At 46.2% G+C, this 17,036-nt stretch overlaps 1 protein-coding gene across 1 annotated transcript in view; it reads right to left on the reverse strand.

Annotated features, from left to right (window-relative positions):
* The window catches only part of SMS (spermine synthase), a 37,736-nt gene that overhangs the window by 18,464 nt on the left and 2,236 nt on the right, over positions 1-17,036 (reverse strand). Inside the window, exons 2-6 of the mRNA XM_030885780.2 lie at positions 15,647-15,740; positions 14,732-14,796; positions 3,475-3,650; positions 2,257-2,411; positions 1,681-1,770 (exon numbers count right to left, since the gene is read on the reverse strand). Of these exons, the coding sequence (XP_030741640.1) occupies positions 1,681-1,770; positions 2,257-2,411; positions 3,475-3,650; positions 14,732-14,796; positions 15,647-15,740 (580 nt within the window). The remainder of the gene's footprint in view (positions 1-1,680; positions 1,771-2,256; positions 2,412-3,474; positions 3,651-14,731; positions 14,797-15,646; positions 15,741-17,036) is intronic.

Here is a 17,036-nt window from a genome sequence, read left to right on the forward strand (position 1 = left end):
CCTATCAAGTAAGCACCTGAACTCCCACAGAAAAACCCAGCCCCAGAGATTATAGAGCGGTGGTTCTCAACCTTCCTAATGTCATGAGCCTTTAATAGTTTCTCATGTGGTGGTGACCCCCACAACCATATAATTATTTCCGTTGATACTTCTTCACTGTCATTTTGCTACTGTTATGAATCAGGTGACCCTTGTGAAAGGGTCGTTCGACCCCCACCACCCCCAAAAGGGGTCGCGACCCACAGGTTGAGAATGGCTGTTATAGAGCCAAAATATAGGCCAGCAGGTGAGGAAAAGATGCAGACATCTTTGCTGTGTTAGAGCTTAAATTCTGAGCCCCGCAGTTTGCAGACGACTATGCATGACAGTGATCAGCCACAACCCATGTGCAGAGTCCTCACATACATGAAGTCTCCTTTGAATTTCATGATCATTCACCAAGAATGTCAATCTCCTTGCCCTCAAACAGAGTCCATCAGAAAGTAATGACTTCCATCCTCTCCAGCCTGCCCAAGGAAGGACAGTCTCTCTCAGGGGCTTGCTTGCACGCAGCCTTGGTGGTAGTCATCACACTGAAGACAACACAAGGGGCACATGGTCATGAGTCATGCCCTGACTGCCTTGCTTGGAAGGCCCTGGACCAATTTTGTAAGCCCTTCTCTCTCCTGTAACATATGAATCCCAGCCATGGTCCTCTTCCTGCTAAATGTGATGTATTGTTCTGCCAACCACCAGGACTTTGTGATCATTTCCTGTATCCCAGGCCTTAGTTCACTCGCTTCCCAACTTGACTCCTTGGACATCAATTTGACCTCCTGCTAATGGCCTCCCTCATATGGCTGGTGTGCCTGTGTCTTTATTGTCTGCATCTTTAAAGACCGACATGGGGTCTCTTTTCTACTGACTGAATGAATAAATGGTACTAAATGCCAGGAATGTGGAGTTAGAGGTGTCTTTCTGTATTACATGGATGTAAGAAGCTGTTGCCAAGGAGTTGGCTCTGATTCCTGGTGACCCTGTGTGTGTATCAGAGAATCATGCTCTGAATGTCAGTGGCCGATTGTTCAGAAACTCACCAGGCATTTCTTCCGGGCAACTCGAGGTGGACTTGAACCTTCAACCTCTCAGTTAGCAGCCAAGTACTTAACCACTTGCACCACCCTCCTCCCTCACTGTCATCAAGTCGACGCCCACTCATAGCGCCCCTATAGGACAGGCTGGGACTGCCCCTGTGGCTTCTGAGGCTGTGATTCTTCGTGGAGTAGAAAGCGTGTCTTGGCCCTTAAGAATGGCTAGTAGTTTCAAACTGCTGGACTTATAGATCACAATCCAACCAGGGACCCTATCTATTTGAATATAAACCTCCAATCAAACACACTGCTATTGAGTGGATTCTACTTAGGACAAAGTAGAACTGCCCTATAGGGTTTTCTCCCGTGGAACAGCCGTGGGTTGAAACCAGACCCTTCAGTTAGCAGCTGAGCATGTAACCGCTGTGCATGAGCTCTCCTTTCTATGTACATACCCACCCTTGAGACAAATAGCATCCATAAGAGGAACTATGGATCTTTTTAACCAATTATACTTAAAGCTGTCTAAATTCAGCACAATTCCAAACACTTCAATCAATTACATTATTGGCTGACTTAATAATAAAGTGCCTGCAGAAAGCATAGTTACCTGATAGCATTCTCCTTTAAGATTGTCTAAGACTTCGCCACACGTTTTTCGCATGTATTTCTTACACCCATCAATCACCATTTGGTCAATGTTCAAAACAGGTTAAGGAGAAATATCCCCTTGAATTTGAATGGACCAAAGCAGTCTGCAATAGTAATACTTTCACAGAAAAGGTTCAGACAAACATAAACGTTTTATAATACTATATGGAGTACCATAAATTGAAAGAAATAAAAAAGAATGAGATACTGTTTTATATTTTCCACTGAAAACACTCAAAACGAACTGCATTTTTTCCCCTTCACATGAAAAGGCTTAGGAAGGCCATTCCGGCCATCGCTGAGCAGTAATCACGGTATCAAGGCTACTTGTACTTTTATCTTTAGCTACCTTCTCTCTGCCTCTTGGTTGGCGAACACACACAGAGCCTAAGTGGAGATACTCAAGGCAGTCTTTAGAACACATTGGGCTAGCGCTAGCGGCTGCAGTGGCATTAGTCAAAGTCCTACGAAAAAAGAAGTAAGACAATACAAAGACGCCTGTGGAGGACTTGCTCTCTCCCACAACAAAGGATATCTCTACCATCGTGACCATCTTTGGCTTCAGTTTCACGATTTCGCATAATATGCCCCCATCGCCACCGCCCAGAATCAGGACATCTTTGCCAGTGTAATCTTCTTTGCCACTGCCCATAATGGCCCGGGTATACGCCATGTCACTCTCTGCCAAATCTAGGGAAACAAAGGTCAAAAATGGTGACATGACACGGGCCAAAGAACAACTGAAGTCATATTACCAAGTGCTGAAATCTAGCTGAAACTGTTCATTTTTTTTCCCTTTCCAATTTTTAAAAACAGTTAACAGTGCACAACGTTTTCTAACAAGTATATTTGTGTGTCTGTAAGTGTGTGTGCATATATACTTGAAGACATTTTATTATCTCTTTAGCTGCTACCTAAGATAATGGAATTCATCCGTGGAAATTCAGTCTTAAGAATGTTCTGACACTCAAGTCTTTACCAACGAAAGGAGGACATCGGTGAGCTGCTTCAAAATATCATCAGAGAGAGGTAACTAACTCAAAAGGCTAGATGGACCACTTAGCAGACAGGGAGGCTTAATATCACAGGGATAGAAAAACAGAAAAGGATAACAAAAACATAACTCAATATGGAAAATGTAACCCATGTAATTGAATTGTACCTGTAAAAATTGTTGAAACGGGGCCTGCTTGGCTATATGTAATTTCAACAAAATTAAATTATACTAATATCATCAGAGGAAGAAAGTGGACTCGCATTACATGAAACTAGGTTGGCCAGGAACTGATTGCTGCAGAAGCCTCAATGCTGAGTTTCGGTTAATATACTACTTTGTGTACTTAGGTCTGATTGTTTTAAATCCATTCTATTTTCTTTCAAAATACAATCCGGGTTATTCATCACTAAGCCAAAGAAAGAGGAAGACAAAGAGTTGGGGCGAAGCTGATCTTCATGAGCTTTCACACAGTCTCCACATAATCCACAGATAATCCACATAGAACACAACGCCAGATAATCCACAGGCTAACACAACGCCAATTGGTAGGTCCTGAACTGGACTGTTGGAAAATGTCAAACTGGCAGATGTTGTGTCCTATACATTTTCCCAACAAGTACAAATCAGTGTACATCGCAACAAAACAACAGGGCCAATGGCAAACTTGGACAACTCGACAACGGCGTGATGGAAACACAACATCATGCAGCCCGTCGTGACTTTGCTCCACAGATGGGGCCCAAATGAAATACTTACTGACATCTCCGCTGAGGATGAGAATATTACCAAATTGCTTCGAGTGCAGGATTTTAATGTTCTGATAAGGTGAATCTTCATCATACACCACCTCATCGATGTCATACTCCACCAGGCGGCCGTCGGCAGTGGGCCAATATCTGTCGATGGCTCCTCCTCGAACAATGGGTGGTAATCTGGAAGTGAAAAAGGGAGCCCAAAATGAGCCTGACTGAACCACTGCTTACGGACCGGGATGAAGAGCTCGCGATGGAGAGCCACACGACTCCAAGCCAAACGGCAGTCATTGCTGTGTGTACAGAAGAGTTCAGCTGGCTAAATGTCCTTCTGGTATGCTTTAAATGTTCCCCAACTCAAAAGCTGCAGGAACAAAAGGGCCACGGCACGCACAATTCATCCTAAGTATTTCAGCAATTCATCCTAAACATTGCTTTGGCTTTCCTACCTTAGCACATTGTCATAATCACATCCACACAGGGTGCCATGGATCATTATTCAGTGCACCCCCACAAAAAAAACAACAACCTATAACTAACTACCCACAGGGTTTCCGAGGCAACAAATCTCCGCAGAAGCAGACTGCCACCTCTTCTTCACATGCAATGGGCTGATTCAAACCACCAAGCTTTCGGTTAGCAGCCAGGTCCTTTGCTGTAACCACTACACTACCAGGGCTCCTTCACAGTCTAACGCGCGCTTCCAGTTGTCCTAGGAACGCCGTCATACCTCTTCTGCTGTGGAAGACGAAGAACACGCGCTGCAGTTTCCTGTCTGGGTCTGATTTCACCCAGAAGAGGCATCCCCCATAATCCCCCGCCCTCTTCGTCGAGTACTTCATGACATAGAAAATAGGTGAAAAAGTCAAAAGGTATTGCTACCTTTGGGGTTCTAGTTCATAAGTGCATGGATTTATTCCAAACCATGTTTAAACACATGTCTACCATCAGTAGTAGTTGCAGACAAGTCCTCTCAGGAATACTCTTATCTTCAGCTCCTAAGGGGACCTTCACCACAGAGGTCCAAGGACACCAGAGACTTCTGAGGGGAATCTGCCAGGCCAGAGCACTCACAGCAACGGGGTCAGCTCCGAGGGGGGTGGTGACCATCTGGGGAAGGGTCCCAAAGGAGCAATCTGGGTAGCTTTTCACAAGGCAGTTGAAGAACAATGAAAATTGCACTGGTCAGGGAAAGACCAGGAGAACTGTGCCAAGGAACTTGAGTTTTCCAACCCAACAATGCACCTGCTCATTCTCCAAGGACAGCCAGGGCTGTCCTGCCCTAGGACAATTTCACTGGGAACGTTTAGCCCATCCAACTACAGTCCTGATAGGGCCCCTTCAGGCTTCTTTCCTGCTGAACCTCAAAGGACATTTCAAGGGAAGCATAACTTGAGTCCCTGAAAGAGGCCCAAACTGCTGCGTTGATGTGGTCTAAGTCGCAGAGCACAGGATTCTTGGAGGAAGAGCTAGAGGCCGAAACACCACCTACAGCACTGTAGACCCACATAGGTGGCATCTGAGACACAATATGCTTCCCGCTTTGCTATTTTTGTTTAATAAAGGTTTCTAGGATTTTTATAGCCCTACTTTTCAGACTTATCCTCATATATCGCACAGGCATCACATTAGGGGGACGAGATGTGTGTTTTCCCTCTTATGGGTGATGCTACACTTAGTCACTTGCTTAAGGTGGTTTCCGCCAGATCTCTCCATCCCTAAAAGTCCTCCCCCATCCCCTTTGAAATCACTAAGCAGCCTGTGGGCTGGGGTCCTCTGAGACTGTGTGAAAGTCCTGATCCCCGACCTTCACCAGTGGCTTTGACATCTACTCAAGAGCCTTGCCTGAGACAATTTTTGTTCAAAAGAAATACGCTGTTATTGAATTGATTCTGAGTCACAGTGACCCTACAGGACAGAGTAGGATGGCCGCTGTGGGTTTCCAAGACTATAACTTTTTATGAGTAGAAAGCCTCATCTTCAGCCCCGGGAGCAGCCAGTGGTTTCAAACTGCTGACCTTGTAGTTAGCACACAACGACCTTGTGTGCTGTTGAGTGGATTGTGACTCACGGTGATGCTACAAGGATGGAGCGGAACTACCCAACGCCTTTCCTAGATTGTCACTTCTCCGGGACCAGACTGCCAGACCTTTTCTCTGTCAGAGTCAAATCACCAACTTTTCCATTAGCAGCTGAGTGCCCTCATTGGTGGGTCACTTGGGATCCTAGTTATTCCTATAGGGTTGCAAAAGGATGCTTTTCTGATCTTACTCTTTTGAAAACAACTCAGTATTTTTGACTGGATGAACTTAGCCTAAACTACCACCAGAGGATGCTAAAAGGCAGGGGAAAACAAGCCTGCGAAAGAGGCCTGGCTAGTGGAACGCGACCCCCAACAAAATGAGAATGCTGGACTACCGCAACACAACAGGATGCATCCCAGGCAGGCACGGAAAGCCAGAATTCGGGGCCACGATACCTGCTATCCTTTACGAGTGTCTTTCCACTCCCCACACACCTGCTTTCTGGAGCACAGTCCGAGCCAGTGAGTAGCTACGGAGGTGAAATGCTCACCTTTGTGAACAGCACTGAGATTCACAAAAGAAGTTGCCATAAACTCATTGATTTACCCACGCCTTCCCTTTTGTGTACATAAATCCAGCTTTGGGGACCAGAGCTTTTTCCTTAGAAAATATAAAGCACTCCAGTCAATATACACTCTACTGCTGCCCCACCCCCACCCCCACCAAGTCAAAAACAAATTCATAGCCCTCGAGTCGATTCTGACTCATAGTGAACCTATAGGGCAGGGTAGAATTGGCCGTGTGGGTTTCCAAGACTGCATCTCGTTATGGGAGTAGAGAGTTAAATCGTTATCCCGAGGAGCAGCAGGTGGTTTGGAACTGCTGACCTCACAGTTTGCAATTCAATGCATAACCACTAAGACAACAACAGAGATGAGGAAAATCAGGATTTGAGGGCTGGTGGTAACCTGGCTACACCATGATTCCCAGGATTTGGGAGGTTGTTCTCCATCTGTGATCCAATGTAATTGTCCTACGTGCTATAAATCCGAATCTCTGTCCATAGTTAATGAGGCAGAATTATATTGCATTTGTTCCTTTCATGAGGGAGGAAGGAAGGATGAAGGTGGGGCGCCACACCCTTACTCAGGTTCCAGCCCAGAGCTGATGTACGGGGAGCTTCCCCGAAGTGTGGCTTTCATCCATCTTTGACAAGAAATAAAACAAGAAAGAAATCAAGTGAGGAGAGAGAGAGACCACCTCTCTCTCAGTACCACCAAGAAAGAAGAGCTGGTATTGGAGCATGTCCTTGGAACCAGGGATCCCTGCACTGAGAACTTTCTAGACCCGGGGGAAGATTGTCACCAAGACACATGGAGGTCTCCAAGGAACACCAGGCTGACACATGTTGAAAGGAGACCAGGACCCTCCTCCAGAGTTAATTTTGATCTCAACTGAGAGACTAAGGTCTACGTGTTAAAAGCCATTCACATATGCGATTTCTGGTCTCACTGCACTTGATATCTAGGGCAGGAAACCAGCCCCCTGGGTTGACAGCCAGCGGAAGCTAGGCAATGTGTGATCTGAGCACATCCACTGAGAAAACACCATGCCGATTCGCAACTGTGTCAATAGTGTGGTGGCAGCGTGCAAGAGCCTGGTTCAACTGCAGCACAGTGGTTTTAAAAGACTGGCAAAGGAACAAACAGGATCTCTAACAGGATGTGGAAGTCATAACCTTGATGAGCCACTCATGCGAGCATAAAGTGCCTCCCTCTCCCTCTTCCTCTCCGACATCTCCCCTCCTGTTAACTGGCTTCTTATTACAACCTTCATGCCAAGAAAATGTAAAATGAGTTGTAGAGAGAAAGTCAAGTGGAATCTGCCCTAGCTTCAGATCAGCTGTGTCAAACGTGAGAATTTAGGGGGCTGGGGGAAGGTAGGGGACATGAGAGCAAGAAGTGGAACAGGCTCAATCCGGAAATAGCTCATCCCAGCTACCAACCTGGGTCTTTATGAGTAAGAACAGAGACAACACCCTCAACTCTGGAGCAAACCAGAGTCAGGAGGGAGCGTGAGAAAATCAGTCAGCAAAGGGCTCCCTGGGAAAAGACTGAAGAGGCGAGCAGGTGAAAACGTCAATGAAAGGGTTGGATGGACTGACGGCTCTCTACAGCTCCCTCCACCTTTCTTCTGGAATTAAGAGATCAAAATGACCAAGAATGCATTCAGAAGTGAGGACTTCCTTTGGTCGTATGTGCGGACTTCAAACTGAGTCTTTCTCTTGATCTCTTTAAAAAAAAATCATGCCCCATTCCACAGCCCCCACCAGTTCCTTCTGGTAACCTTTAATCGATTTTTGTCTCAGTGAATTTGCCGTGTCCATGTATTGGCCAGAAACACTGGGAGGACTGCCAGAGTTAAAGGCTGTAGAGGTAAAGCCGGTTCCATACACAATCCTGCAATCACACTGACCTACAAGTAAATGCCTGAATACACACAAAGGCTGAACAGTGAGCGGGAGGGTAGGAGTTCATCCACATATACAGGTAAGTTGAACAGAGGATACAACACATGAGGGTTTCTTTACTTTTGGTATAATGTGGTAGAACATACTGAGGGCAAAACTTTGCAAATTTCTTCGACAAAACCTAACTACATGAGGGAATGAGTTGCTGGGGACTGGGGGCTCAGGACTATAGATTCAGGGGGCAGGCATCAAGAGAAACTGGCGTCCCATAGTCCACAAAGACAATTGGTGGGTAGCCAGTGGGGGCTCTTTTAAGCTTGTGAGCAGCCATCTAAGGTGCAACCCTCGCCCGCTCCCTGTTTGGAGGAAAGAAGAGTGATGAAAATCAAAGCTGCATGGAAACGATGACTCCAATGGACCACATGAACATCAGCGACATGAAGAACTAGATGGTGCCCGGCTACCACAAGTAACTGCTCTGAAAGGGATCACGAGACGGTTCTGGATAGAGTGGGAGGAGAATGTAGTACAAAACTCAAAATCATAATAAAAAAAAGACCAGGCTTCCTGGTTGGATAGTGTCGTTGAACTCTAAGTCTATGGATGGCCTTTGTTACTCTTCAAATCTGGAACTGGAACAGAACTCGCCCCCATGGCTGAATTTTCCTCTAAACAATAGGCAGGTTGGAAAGATGGAAAGTAGGGAGGGTGTGCAGAGTCAGCCATTAGAGACTCAAAAGGCAGCATTTACCCAGGGACAACGTTCAGAAGGATTAGGAAAAAGATGAGCATTTTCTCAATCACATTCATTAACTTAATTTTTTGATTGTTGAATTGTATGGCTCATTAAGCCAATCACTTCGATTAAAAAAAAGTTAAGCTTATTTTAGATATTTGTGTTAGTGTGGGTTGACTAGAATATTCAAATTTTTACAGTTTCAATATGTATTTGGTATGTATTACTTATGCTATAAAAAAATACAAACCTGTGTTTAATAACACCAGGGAGACAAACCTGAAGTTTCTATACACACATACATCCCCTCGGCATCCAGAATGCATTTAGAACTGTATCATAGCATGTTGTTGTTTGTGTTGCTCCATGACAAAGAGCTGCTACTGGCTTTAATTTAGTAAGGCCCAATGGTGCTAAACATAGCCCTCTTGCAAGACAGCCCCACACGACAATGAATTATTCTGCCCACAATAACAATAATATTTTGTTAAGAAAAACTGAACTGCTGGATACTTTTGTGTAACCAAGATTTCTATTTTCCAAACTAAGCTTGCCTATTTGGTGGAAAAGATAGTATGTGAGAAATTGTGAAAAGATATATTTACATTAAGAAATAAGCAGTGTGAAAGAATAAAGTCTATCACTAAAAAAAAAAGGTTAGGAAAAAGGGAGGAGTGGAAACGGGCAATACTGGGGGGAAGGCAGAGGGGGAATGGAATGAGTGACATCACCTCGAGGGGAATGCAATTAATGAGATGAAACAACATGTGTGTGACCTGTTAAATGGAAAATGGATCTGTTCTTTATGTTTTCACCCAGTTCACAAAAAGTTGTGTACGTGTGTGTATGTACGTAGACACACACGCATCCATATTTTCAAGAACGTTTAAAAGACAGTGACATGTGCTTGTTTTCCTTTTTTTTTGAAGTAGAAAACAAAAAAAAAATAACCAACCCCATAGCGTTAGTGCAGCTGAAAACTTATATCATTCATTGGCTCTCACTCACTGCCGTGGAGTCAATGCTGAATCAGAGGGAGCGCCTGTGGGTCTGAGACTGGAGCTGTTTATGGGAGTAGAGAATCCAGTCTTTCTCCAGAGGAGAAGCTGGTGGTTTTGAACTGCCGACCATGCGGATCTCAGCCCAATGCTTAACCAATACACCACCAGGGCACCATAATGCATCAGATAAGAAGGAATAGATTTCAGGCAATGTTATGAGTTATTCGTTCATGATTTCCCTGAACAGTGGCGTTCCCCAGACAGAACAGCATTGAGCACACTAACAATGGATCGATACCAAGGTATTTTCTAATCCTCAGCCCCCTCCACCCTTATTTTATGTTACGGTGTCAAAACAGTAGGGTGCCAACATACAAGCTGCTGGCAGCATCCAAAATCTCACACGTAACTTATCCGGTCATTTAAAAAACTTCAAAATCAAGTCAACCCCATGGCTCAAGAATAGGGTGCATCTGCATCTCACTCATGGAAGAAACCCAAGCAAAACCAGACTGTATTCTGGTGTGGGTCCATTTAGCCATCCAGTGGGGACCTGGCTAGCTGCAGATAAGGGAAACTCTTCTAGCAGGGCAAGTGAAAAAATTCAGAAGGTGGTAAGGATCAGGGTGCACTTTTAAGGAGGGTGGGGGCGGGTAGAGAGAGGGAACAGCCCAGTCAAGGATCCCCCCCCCCATGCACACTGAGCTTGGGGGGGGGTGTAAAAAACCCAGGTACTTGGTCCATTTTCAAGAAGTGGACAAGTCTTGCACTGGGTCATGTTTGTTTCAATGTTTGCTTGCGGTCCTGAGGTTAAACAGCTTTGAAGTTCTCTCGTGTCCTGGAACTGTTCAAACTTAACAAGCCGAGTCATAAACATCATAGCGTCTGAGTACCTGCCTCTAAGATCAAGGGACTGGTCTTCTACCCTCTCCCAGGGAGGCCTAAGGAGGAGCCACCCTGCAGGAGCAGCCACAAATCACTGATAATCAAGTACTAAGTGTCTAACCCAATGCCCTGCCCTGGAGGGAATGTTGACTCATCCAAAACACAAAACCCAACTCACAGCTATCACTCTGTTTGGTCTCCTAGGATAGCATAGAACTGCCTCTGTGAGTTTGAGACACTAACGTTTTATGGGAGTAGAAAGGCTCATCTTTCTCCTGAAAAATGGCTGGTGGTTTCAAACTGCTGACCTTGAGGCTAGTAGCAGCCCATCGAACAACCCACAATTTGCTCCCTGGGGTTTCCAAAGCCATGGGAGCAGAATGCCATGTTTGTCCTGCAGAGAGGCTGGTAGGCTTGTACTGCTTGCCTTGCAATTAGTAGCCCAAAGCACAACTCACTAGGCCACCAAGTCTCCAAAGCACTTCTTTATTTCCATGGCCAACTGGACCCCAACCCTCACAATAATCATCCAACATGCTATGTCTATCACAGGTCTTTAAAAGTTTGTCCACACTGGCAAACACTACCATGCTGTTCAGCCAATCAAACTTTTGGCCAGCAGAGAAATGTTCTATCTGTGGTATCAAATATAGCGGTCACTCACACTAACGACTATTGAGTCAAATCCAACTCCTAGCAATGCTACATGACAGGGTCGAACTGCCTCTGTGGGTTCCCAAGACTGTGACTCTTTACAGGAACAGAAAGGCTCGTCTTTCTCCCACGGAGCAGCAGGTGGTTTGGAAATGCTGACCTTAGCAGCCTAACGGGTAACCGCTGTACCCTAGGTCGAAGTTAACAGTTCAGCACAAACTCTCTCAAGTGCCGACACTCTTCTTCAGCTCAGTATGTTTTACACGGCCACTCAGTGGGACACCCTGTACCAGTCCCCGGGATTTCTTTAGCCAAAGTCGCCCTCACCCACCTTCCCTCAATTCAGCCCCACTTGGCCTGCTCTGGGAAACACTGGCCAGGCCTCCACTTTCCTCTACGATGAACCAGGCGGATCAGCAGGTCGGCATCCTTAGAGGAGCTCTCGGACCCACAAAGGGGAGAGTTTTGTCCACCAGTTAACGGACCCAGGCGGGGAGCCCCCAGTCTGCTTTCTATCATTGCCTGGCACCACCCCCACCGACAAGCAAAAGCCCCCAACTTGCTGCAGTTGAGTGGATTCCAACTCACAGTGACCCGGTAACACAGAACCGCCCCTGTGGGCTTCCAGAGCCATCTTTACAGATGCCAACTAGCACATCTTCCTCCTGTTGAGAGGCTGGTGCGTTCCCATCACTGAATGGCCTGGTGGCAGGCGTGCACTTAACCACTGCACCACCAAGGCTGCTTGAGAGCAGCCAGTAATGTGCTGGTGGTTACTTGCCCCAAATCTTTCTTCTAATACCTCTCTGCCAAGGAGCCTGCATCCCAATAGCAAGTATCCTTCAACTGGGGGCCTGTGGTTTTCAAAAGTTCCTGGCTGAAATCAACATTTGAAATAGCTGTTTAAGGGTAGAAACGACAATCTGGATAAAATCCAGGAATGCCTTGCAGGCAGAAGGTCCCAGCTGTTCACCAGAAAGCCCGCTTCTCAGATGCTTCGAGCCCATCAGACAGGTACAAGGAAACAAACAAGCTGCTTCTCCACAAAAGAACGTCATGGGAAAGAAAATACCCCACTAGACGCCCTTAGACACGCCGCGTAGAGTGGCAATATTTCTTAACCTTACGATCATAGGCTCCCTGCGGCTTTCTGCCACCTCTGACCACCCACACCACAGGGAAGCTGCCAGAGCACCGTGGAATGGACGGGCGTCAGTTCTGTGATGCGGGTGGGGAGACAGGCCACGTGAGACTCAGTAACAGAGGCTCTGGAAAACTCATCTAATCTCCACTCGAATCCACCACTTCCTCATGTGTGAAGGTAATTTTGCTTTCATTTCAAGAGGGAAACAGACCAGTTTGTATCGGGACTTTAAGTTCACTAGTTGTAAAGATCATGAAATGCAAATATTCAGAGGGAGATGTGCCCAAGAAGGGTCATGAAGCCTGCTGGTGAGCCGGTGTATAGATTGAACAGGGGTGAACAAAATGAACTCTGGCTTCCCCAACGTTGCTGCATATGGGGGAAGATTTAGGAATCAAGGATATGCCAAATAGATCAAAATATGGAGGCGCGTGGGGGGAAGGGCGCGGGATCCCCAGATGATTCAAATACAGAGCCCAGTTTGGGAACCACTGGAATAACTGAGAGGAGTTTGGGGCTGGCGTGCCACCTGGGTGGCCTGCTTGTGCAATTTAAGTTTCAAAACATATGGTCAACTCCACGAAGGTGCCTGGGAAGAAAGGCCTGGCAATCTACTTCCTAAAGACCACAGTCTTGAAGACAGTACTCTGCAGGCATGGGGTCACCAAGTACAAATCCACTCAATGACAACTGATAGAAACAGAAAAACCTTTGGTCCCACAAAGGCAGTACGGGGGCAGAACTAGCCAGCCAGCTGAGCCCCTTGCTATGGGCCATTTTGACCCAGGAAATTCGCCTGGTTTCTGGCGGAGCGGGAAGGCTCTCTTCTTTTATCCCGACAGCTTGTGCTGTTGAATGTAAGCACTGGACTAGTAACCGCAAGATCAGCAGTTAGTTCAAACCTACCAGCTGTTCTGCAGGAGAAAAATAAGACCATCTGCCCTTGTCAAATTTACAGCCTCTTGGAAACCCTATACAGGGCAGCAATGAGTCGGAATCAACTTGAGGTTTGGGGGTTGGTTTGTTTCAGAACGTAGGAGAAAGAGGTAGCCAGCTGTCTGTTTCTGTAGAGATTTGCAACCTTACAAAGCCTCTCGGTTCTACTCTGGCCTGTGGGGTCACTGTGAGTCCGAATCAACTTGTCCGACGACAGTGGGTTTGATTTGGGGAGGAGAGGGGCTATCTGCAGGCATCTCTAGCTGGGTCCCTTCCTTGCTTTGTTTGCAATACCTTGGGCGAACAAGGCATCTTCAGCAAGGACCCCGGACTGAGCCTTTTCAGCCAGTGCTAGCTTCTACCAGGCTTTCTAGGGACTTCTGGGATCCATGTTTACTTTCATTTGGGGAGTGGGGGCGGCCTTGCAAATTCCTGCAGTACCACAGCCCATAAAACTCACTCCTCACTGGGCACACTCCAGGGGCTGAGACCCTCTGTTCCCGTTTGACTTGTGTGCCCCCAAAACAAAACCCCACTGCCATAAAGATCCTATAGGACAAAGCAGAACTGCCCCTTGGGGGTTGCGAGGCTCTAAATCTTTCCAAGACCAAAGAACCTCATCTTTCTCTTGAGGAATAGACAGTGGACTCAAACCCCTGACCTTGAGGTTAGCAGCCCAAGGCATAACCCATTACACCACCAGAGGTTCCTTTAAAACAGTGTTGTGCAGCCTATAACCCCATTATAGATGGATGTAATTCCACCTGGAATTCTGGTTTCCTTTATTATGCTGATCAGGCCTATATAGTTTGAGAGATAAAATGAGCTGATGAGGCCCTGAATCAAGTAAGCCCAAGGGGAACCTACAAATCACATAAAAATGGGCACAGCAATTGAGGAACAGACATTGAAAAGAACCAACAGAAAAAAAGTGAACCTAAAAAGAAGAAGAAAAGAGTGAACCTAAAAAAGAAAAAAGTGAACCTTCCCCTAGGGCCAACACCCTGAATTCAGACTTCTAGGCTCCTAAAGCAGACAAGGCCGCCCATTCATCACGTTTTCTGTTACAGCCATACTAAGAAACTAAGACACCATCCAGGGCTCAAGTATCCCTTTGTCTTCTGGCACCCACCATGGAAGTTTCCCAGCTCCCCTTTGACAGGAGACAGCCCTGGCCGGGTCCCGGCTTCATACAGCCCCAGCTTCGTGCAGTCCCTCATCTCCTCTCAGCTCCACTTTGGCCAGCAGTTGTGGGAGTGCCTCAGGTCTGGTTTGGGCAGGAGGGGCCCAGGCGCTCTGCTCGCCCTGTGATTTTGATCCTCTCCACATCTCAAGCAGACATGACTGGGGGACAAAACTGGCTTCACCAGTGATCGACATAGAATGAAAGGCCGTTTGGGAGTGGACTCACCGCTTCACCCTCGCAGTACTTTCCTGATTCAGTTCTTTCATTCGTTCTTCTATTTTGTTCAGAAGCTGTAATTCAAAGGAAAAGATAAAACTCAGTGGGCAAGTAGAATAGGGAGAGTGGACAAATTGAAGCCATGTTGACAGAGTGGGGCCCTCCCCCCTTTTAGCAGACCCCGGGCCTGGCCTGAGTCCACATTCCCACACCAACTTCCCTCTCCTCAGTGCTGACCTTGCATGCAAGCCAACAAGAAGCCAAGAGCAAGGGGGAGGTTGATAAGGGATCGGGAGGAGAGAGAATCTTGGTCACCTGCTACAAGGAGGATGAACCCGGAAGCCATGATGCTAAGTGAACTCAGGTGGAGTCAAAGGGACGGCTATTGTATAGCACCACTCTGAGGTCCCTAGCAAGGGCAAATCCAGAGGCAGAAAAGGGGCAGAGGAAAAGGGTAGGAAGGCAGTAATGCTTAATGGGGATGGGGTTTCCGGTTGGGATGATAGAGTTCAGGAAACAGTGGTGGTGGTTACACTTAATTGCACTGCATTATATCCTCAAAAACTGGTTCAAATGATAACATTTTTTGCCATGTCTATCTTGCCACAAAACATATCACATTAAAAAAGAATCTTGGTTCAAGATTTTATACTCCCTCCAGTGGAAAGTGCAATCATTCCTGAGTACCTCGGTAGAGAAGAGCAAGATGACTGAGGAACCACTCTTCCTCTCTTGAAACCCCCCATCTGGAAGGAGAAACACTTAAAACTTGTTCACTGGGAAGTCAACCATCACGGGGAAGAATTTTAAGGATACCCTGAAACTAAGCAGATTCTCAGTTCCTTAATAGCTCGAGTAAATTTTAAAAATACATAAAATAAAACATTTTTAAATAGCTTGAGTAAATAAAAGTAAAACACCAACACTGTCAAGTTCTTTGTTGCCTTGCGCATCACTGTCGTAACTCTGAATGTCCAGCAACACCAATCCGTGGGGGTAAATTCTCAAATTGGCAAAGCTGGAAAGGAAAGCATAGTGTTTACAATTAGGAACTGTACCACAGTGCTGAAAAGCAGAAAAAACGTATCACACCACCCCAATGAAGAAGAAAAAACAAAACCATTGCTCTGCTTGTCCTAATATTATATTATTAACAGTTTTGCATTCTCATTAGGACTTGAGGGGGGGACACACCAACCATTTATGAAGATTCAGAAACACTAACATCATCAAAACAGGTCCCAAAGTAGTTGATTCAGCAATAGAACCAGAGCTGATTGATGGCGATTCTGCCAAGGGTAGTAAGCGCGGCCTTAGAAGAATGGAAGAGAGGAGAAAAGAGCAAACTGGATCTCCCAATTAACTGTCAATGTGCAGTTGTGGCCGGGAGAAATTCAATCAGCACCCCTAAAAACATGGACGTCGAGCTGATTCTGATTCATGGGGACCCTAAAAGACACAGCAAAGCTGTATAGCGAGGTTTTCAAGGCATTGACTAGATGTCTGTGAACGTTTTGAGAGAATCTACAAAAGCAGAATGCAGCATTCTCCAGGTTGTGGCCGGTGGGTTTGAACCACCAACCTTGTGATTTGCAGGTAGCACTTTAAACACAGCACCACCACCGGGGCTCCTCCCATTTAGTGCAAGGATCTTCAACTTCTGGCCCCACCACCTGACGGCCAAGAATGGGTCATACACTTAGAAGAGTTGTTTGTTTTGTTTTCCAAAAAAAAAAGGAAGGATGAAGACTATGTAACAGCGCTCCTCACAGTGTTTTCGGGCCCCCAATTCAGTGGTTCTGACCAGCTCCTTTCTGTCAGAAACAGAAGGTAGTAGAGCACAATACATGCAGGCAGTAAGGGGTAGTAATAATTGTTGATGAAATACATGCACTTGTATATAAGTGAATGTAAGAAGAATTATGATAAATTACTACAAACAGCCCTGGTGGCACAATGGCTAAAGCACTTGGCTGGAACTGACAAGCTAGAAAAAGATGAGGCAGTCTCAAGGACCCTAGTTCTACTTTCTTCTATGGGGTCGCTGTAAGTCAGAATCGACTTGATGGCAGTGGGATTTAGAAGTTGTGGTTTGAGAAATCTGTTCAGAAAAATCAAACAATATGCTTCAATTAAAAAAAATTAACAAACATAACCAGTTCATCATCTTCATTTTCAAGCTGTACTGAAACAGCCCCCCACCCCCCCCACCCCACAAACACAAAATTTGCCACTCAGCCAATTCCACCTCTCAGGGGCCCCCGAGTATTAAGAGAGTGGAACTGCTCCACGGGGTTTTCTTGGGTGGGTCATC

Source organism: Echinops telfairi, unplaced genomic scaffold (genome assembly GCF_000313985.2).
Source record: "Echinops telfairi isolate 266 unplaced genomic scaffold, ASM31398v2 ScPeMD7_53;HRSCAF=182, whole genome shotgun sequence".
Lineage (NCBI taxonomy): Eukaryota > Metazoa > Chordata > Mammalia > Afrosoricida > Tenrecidae > Echinops > Echinops telfairi.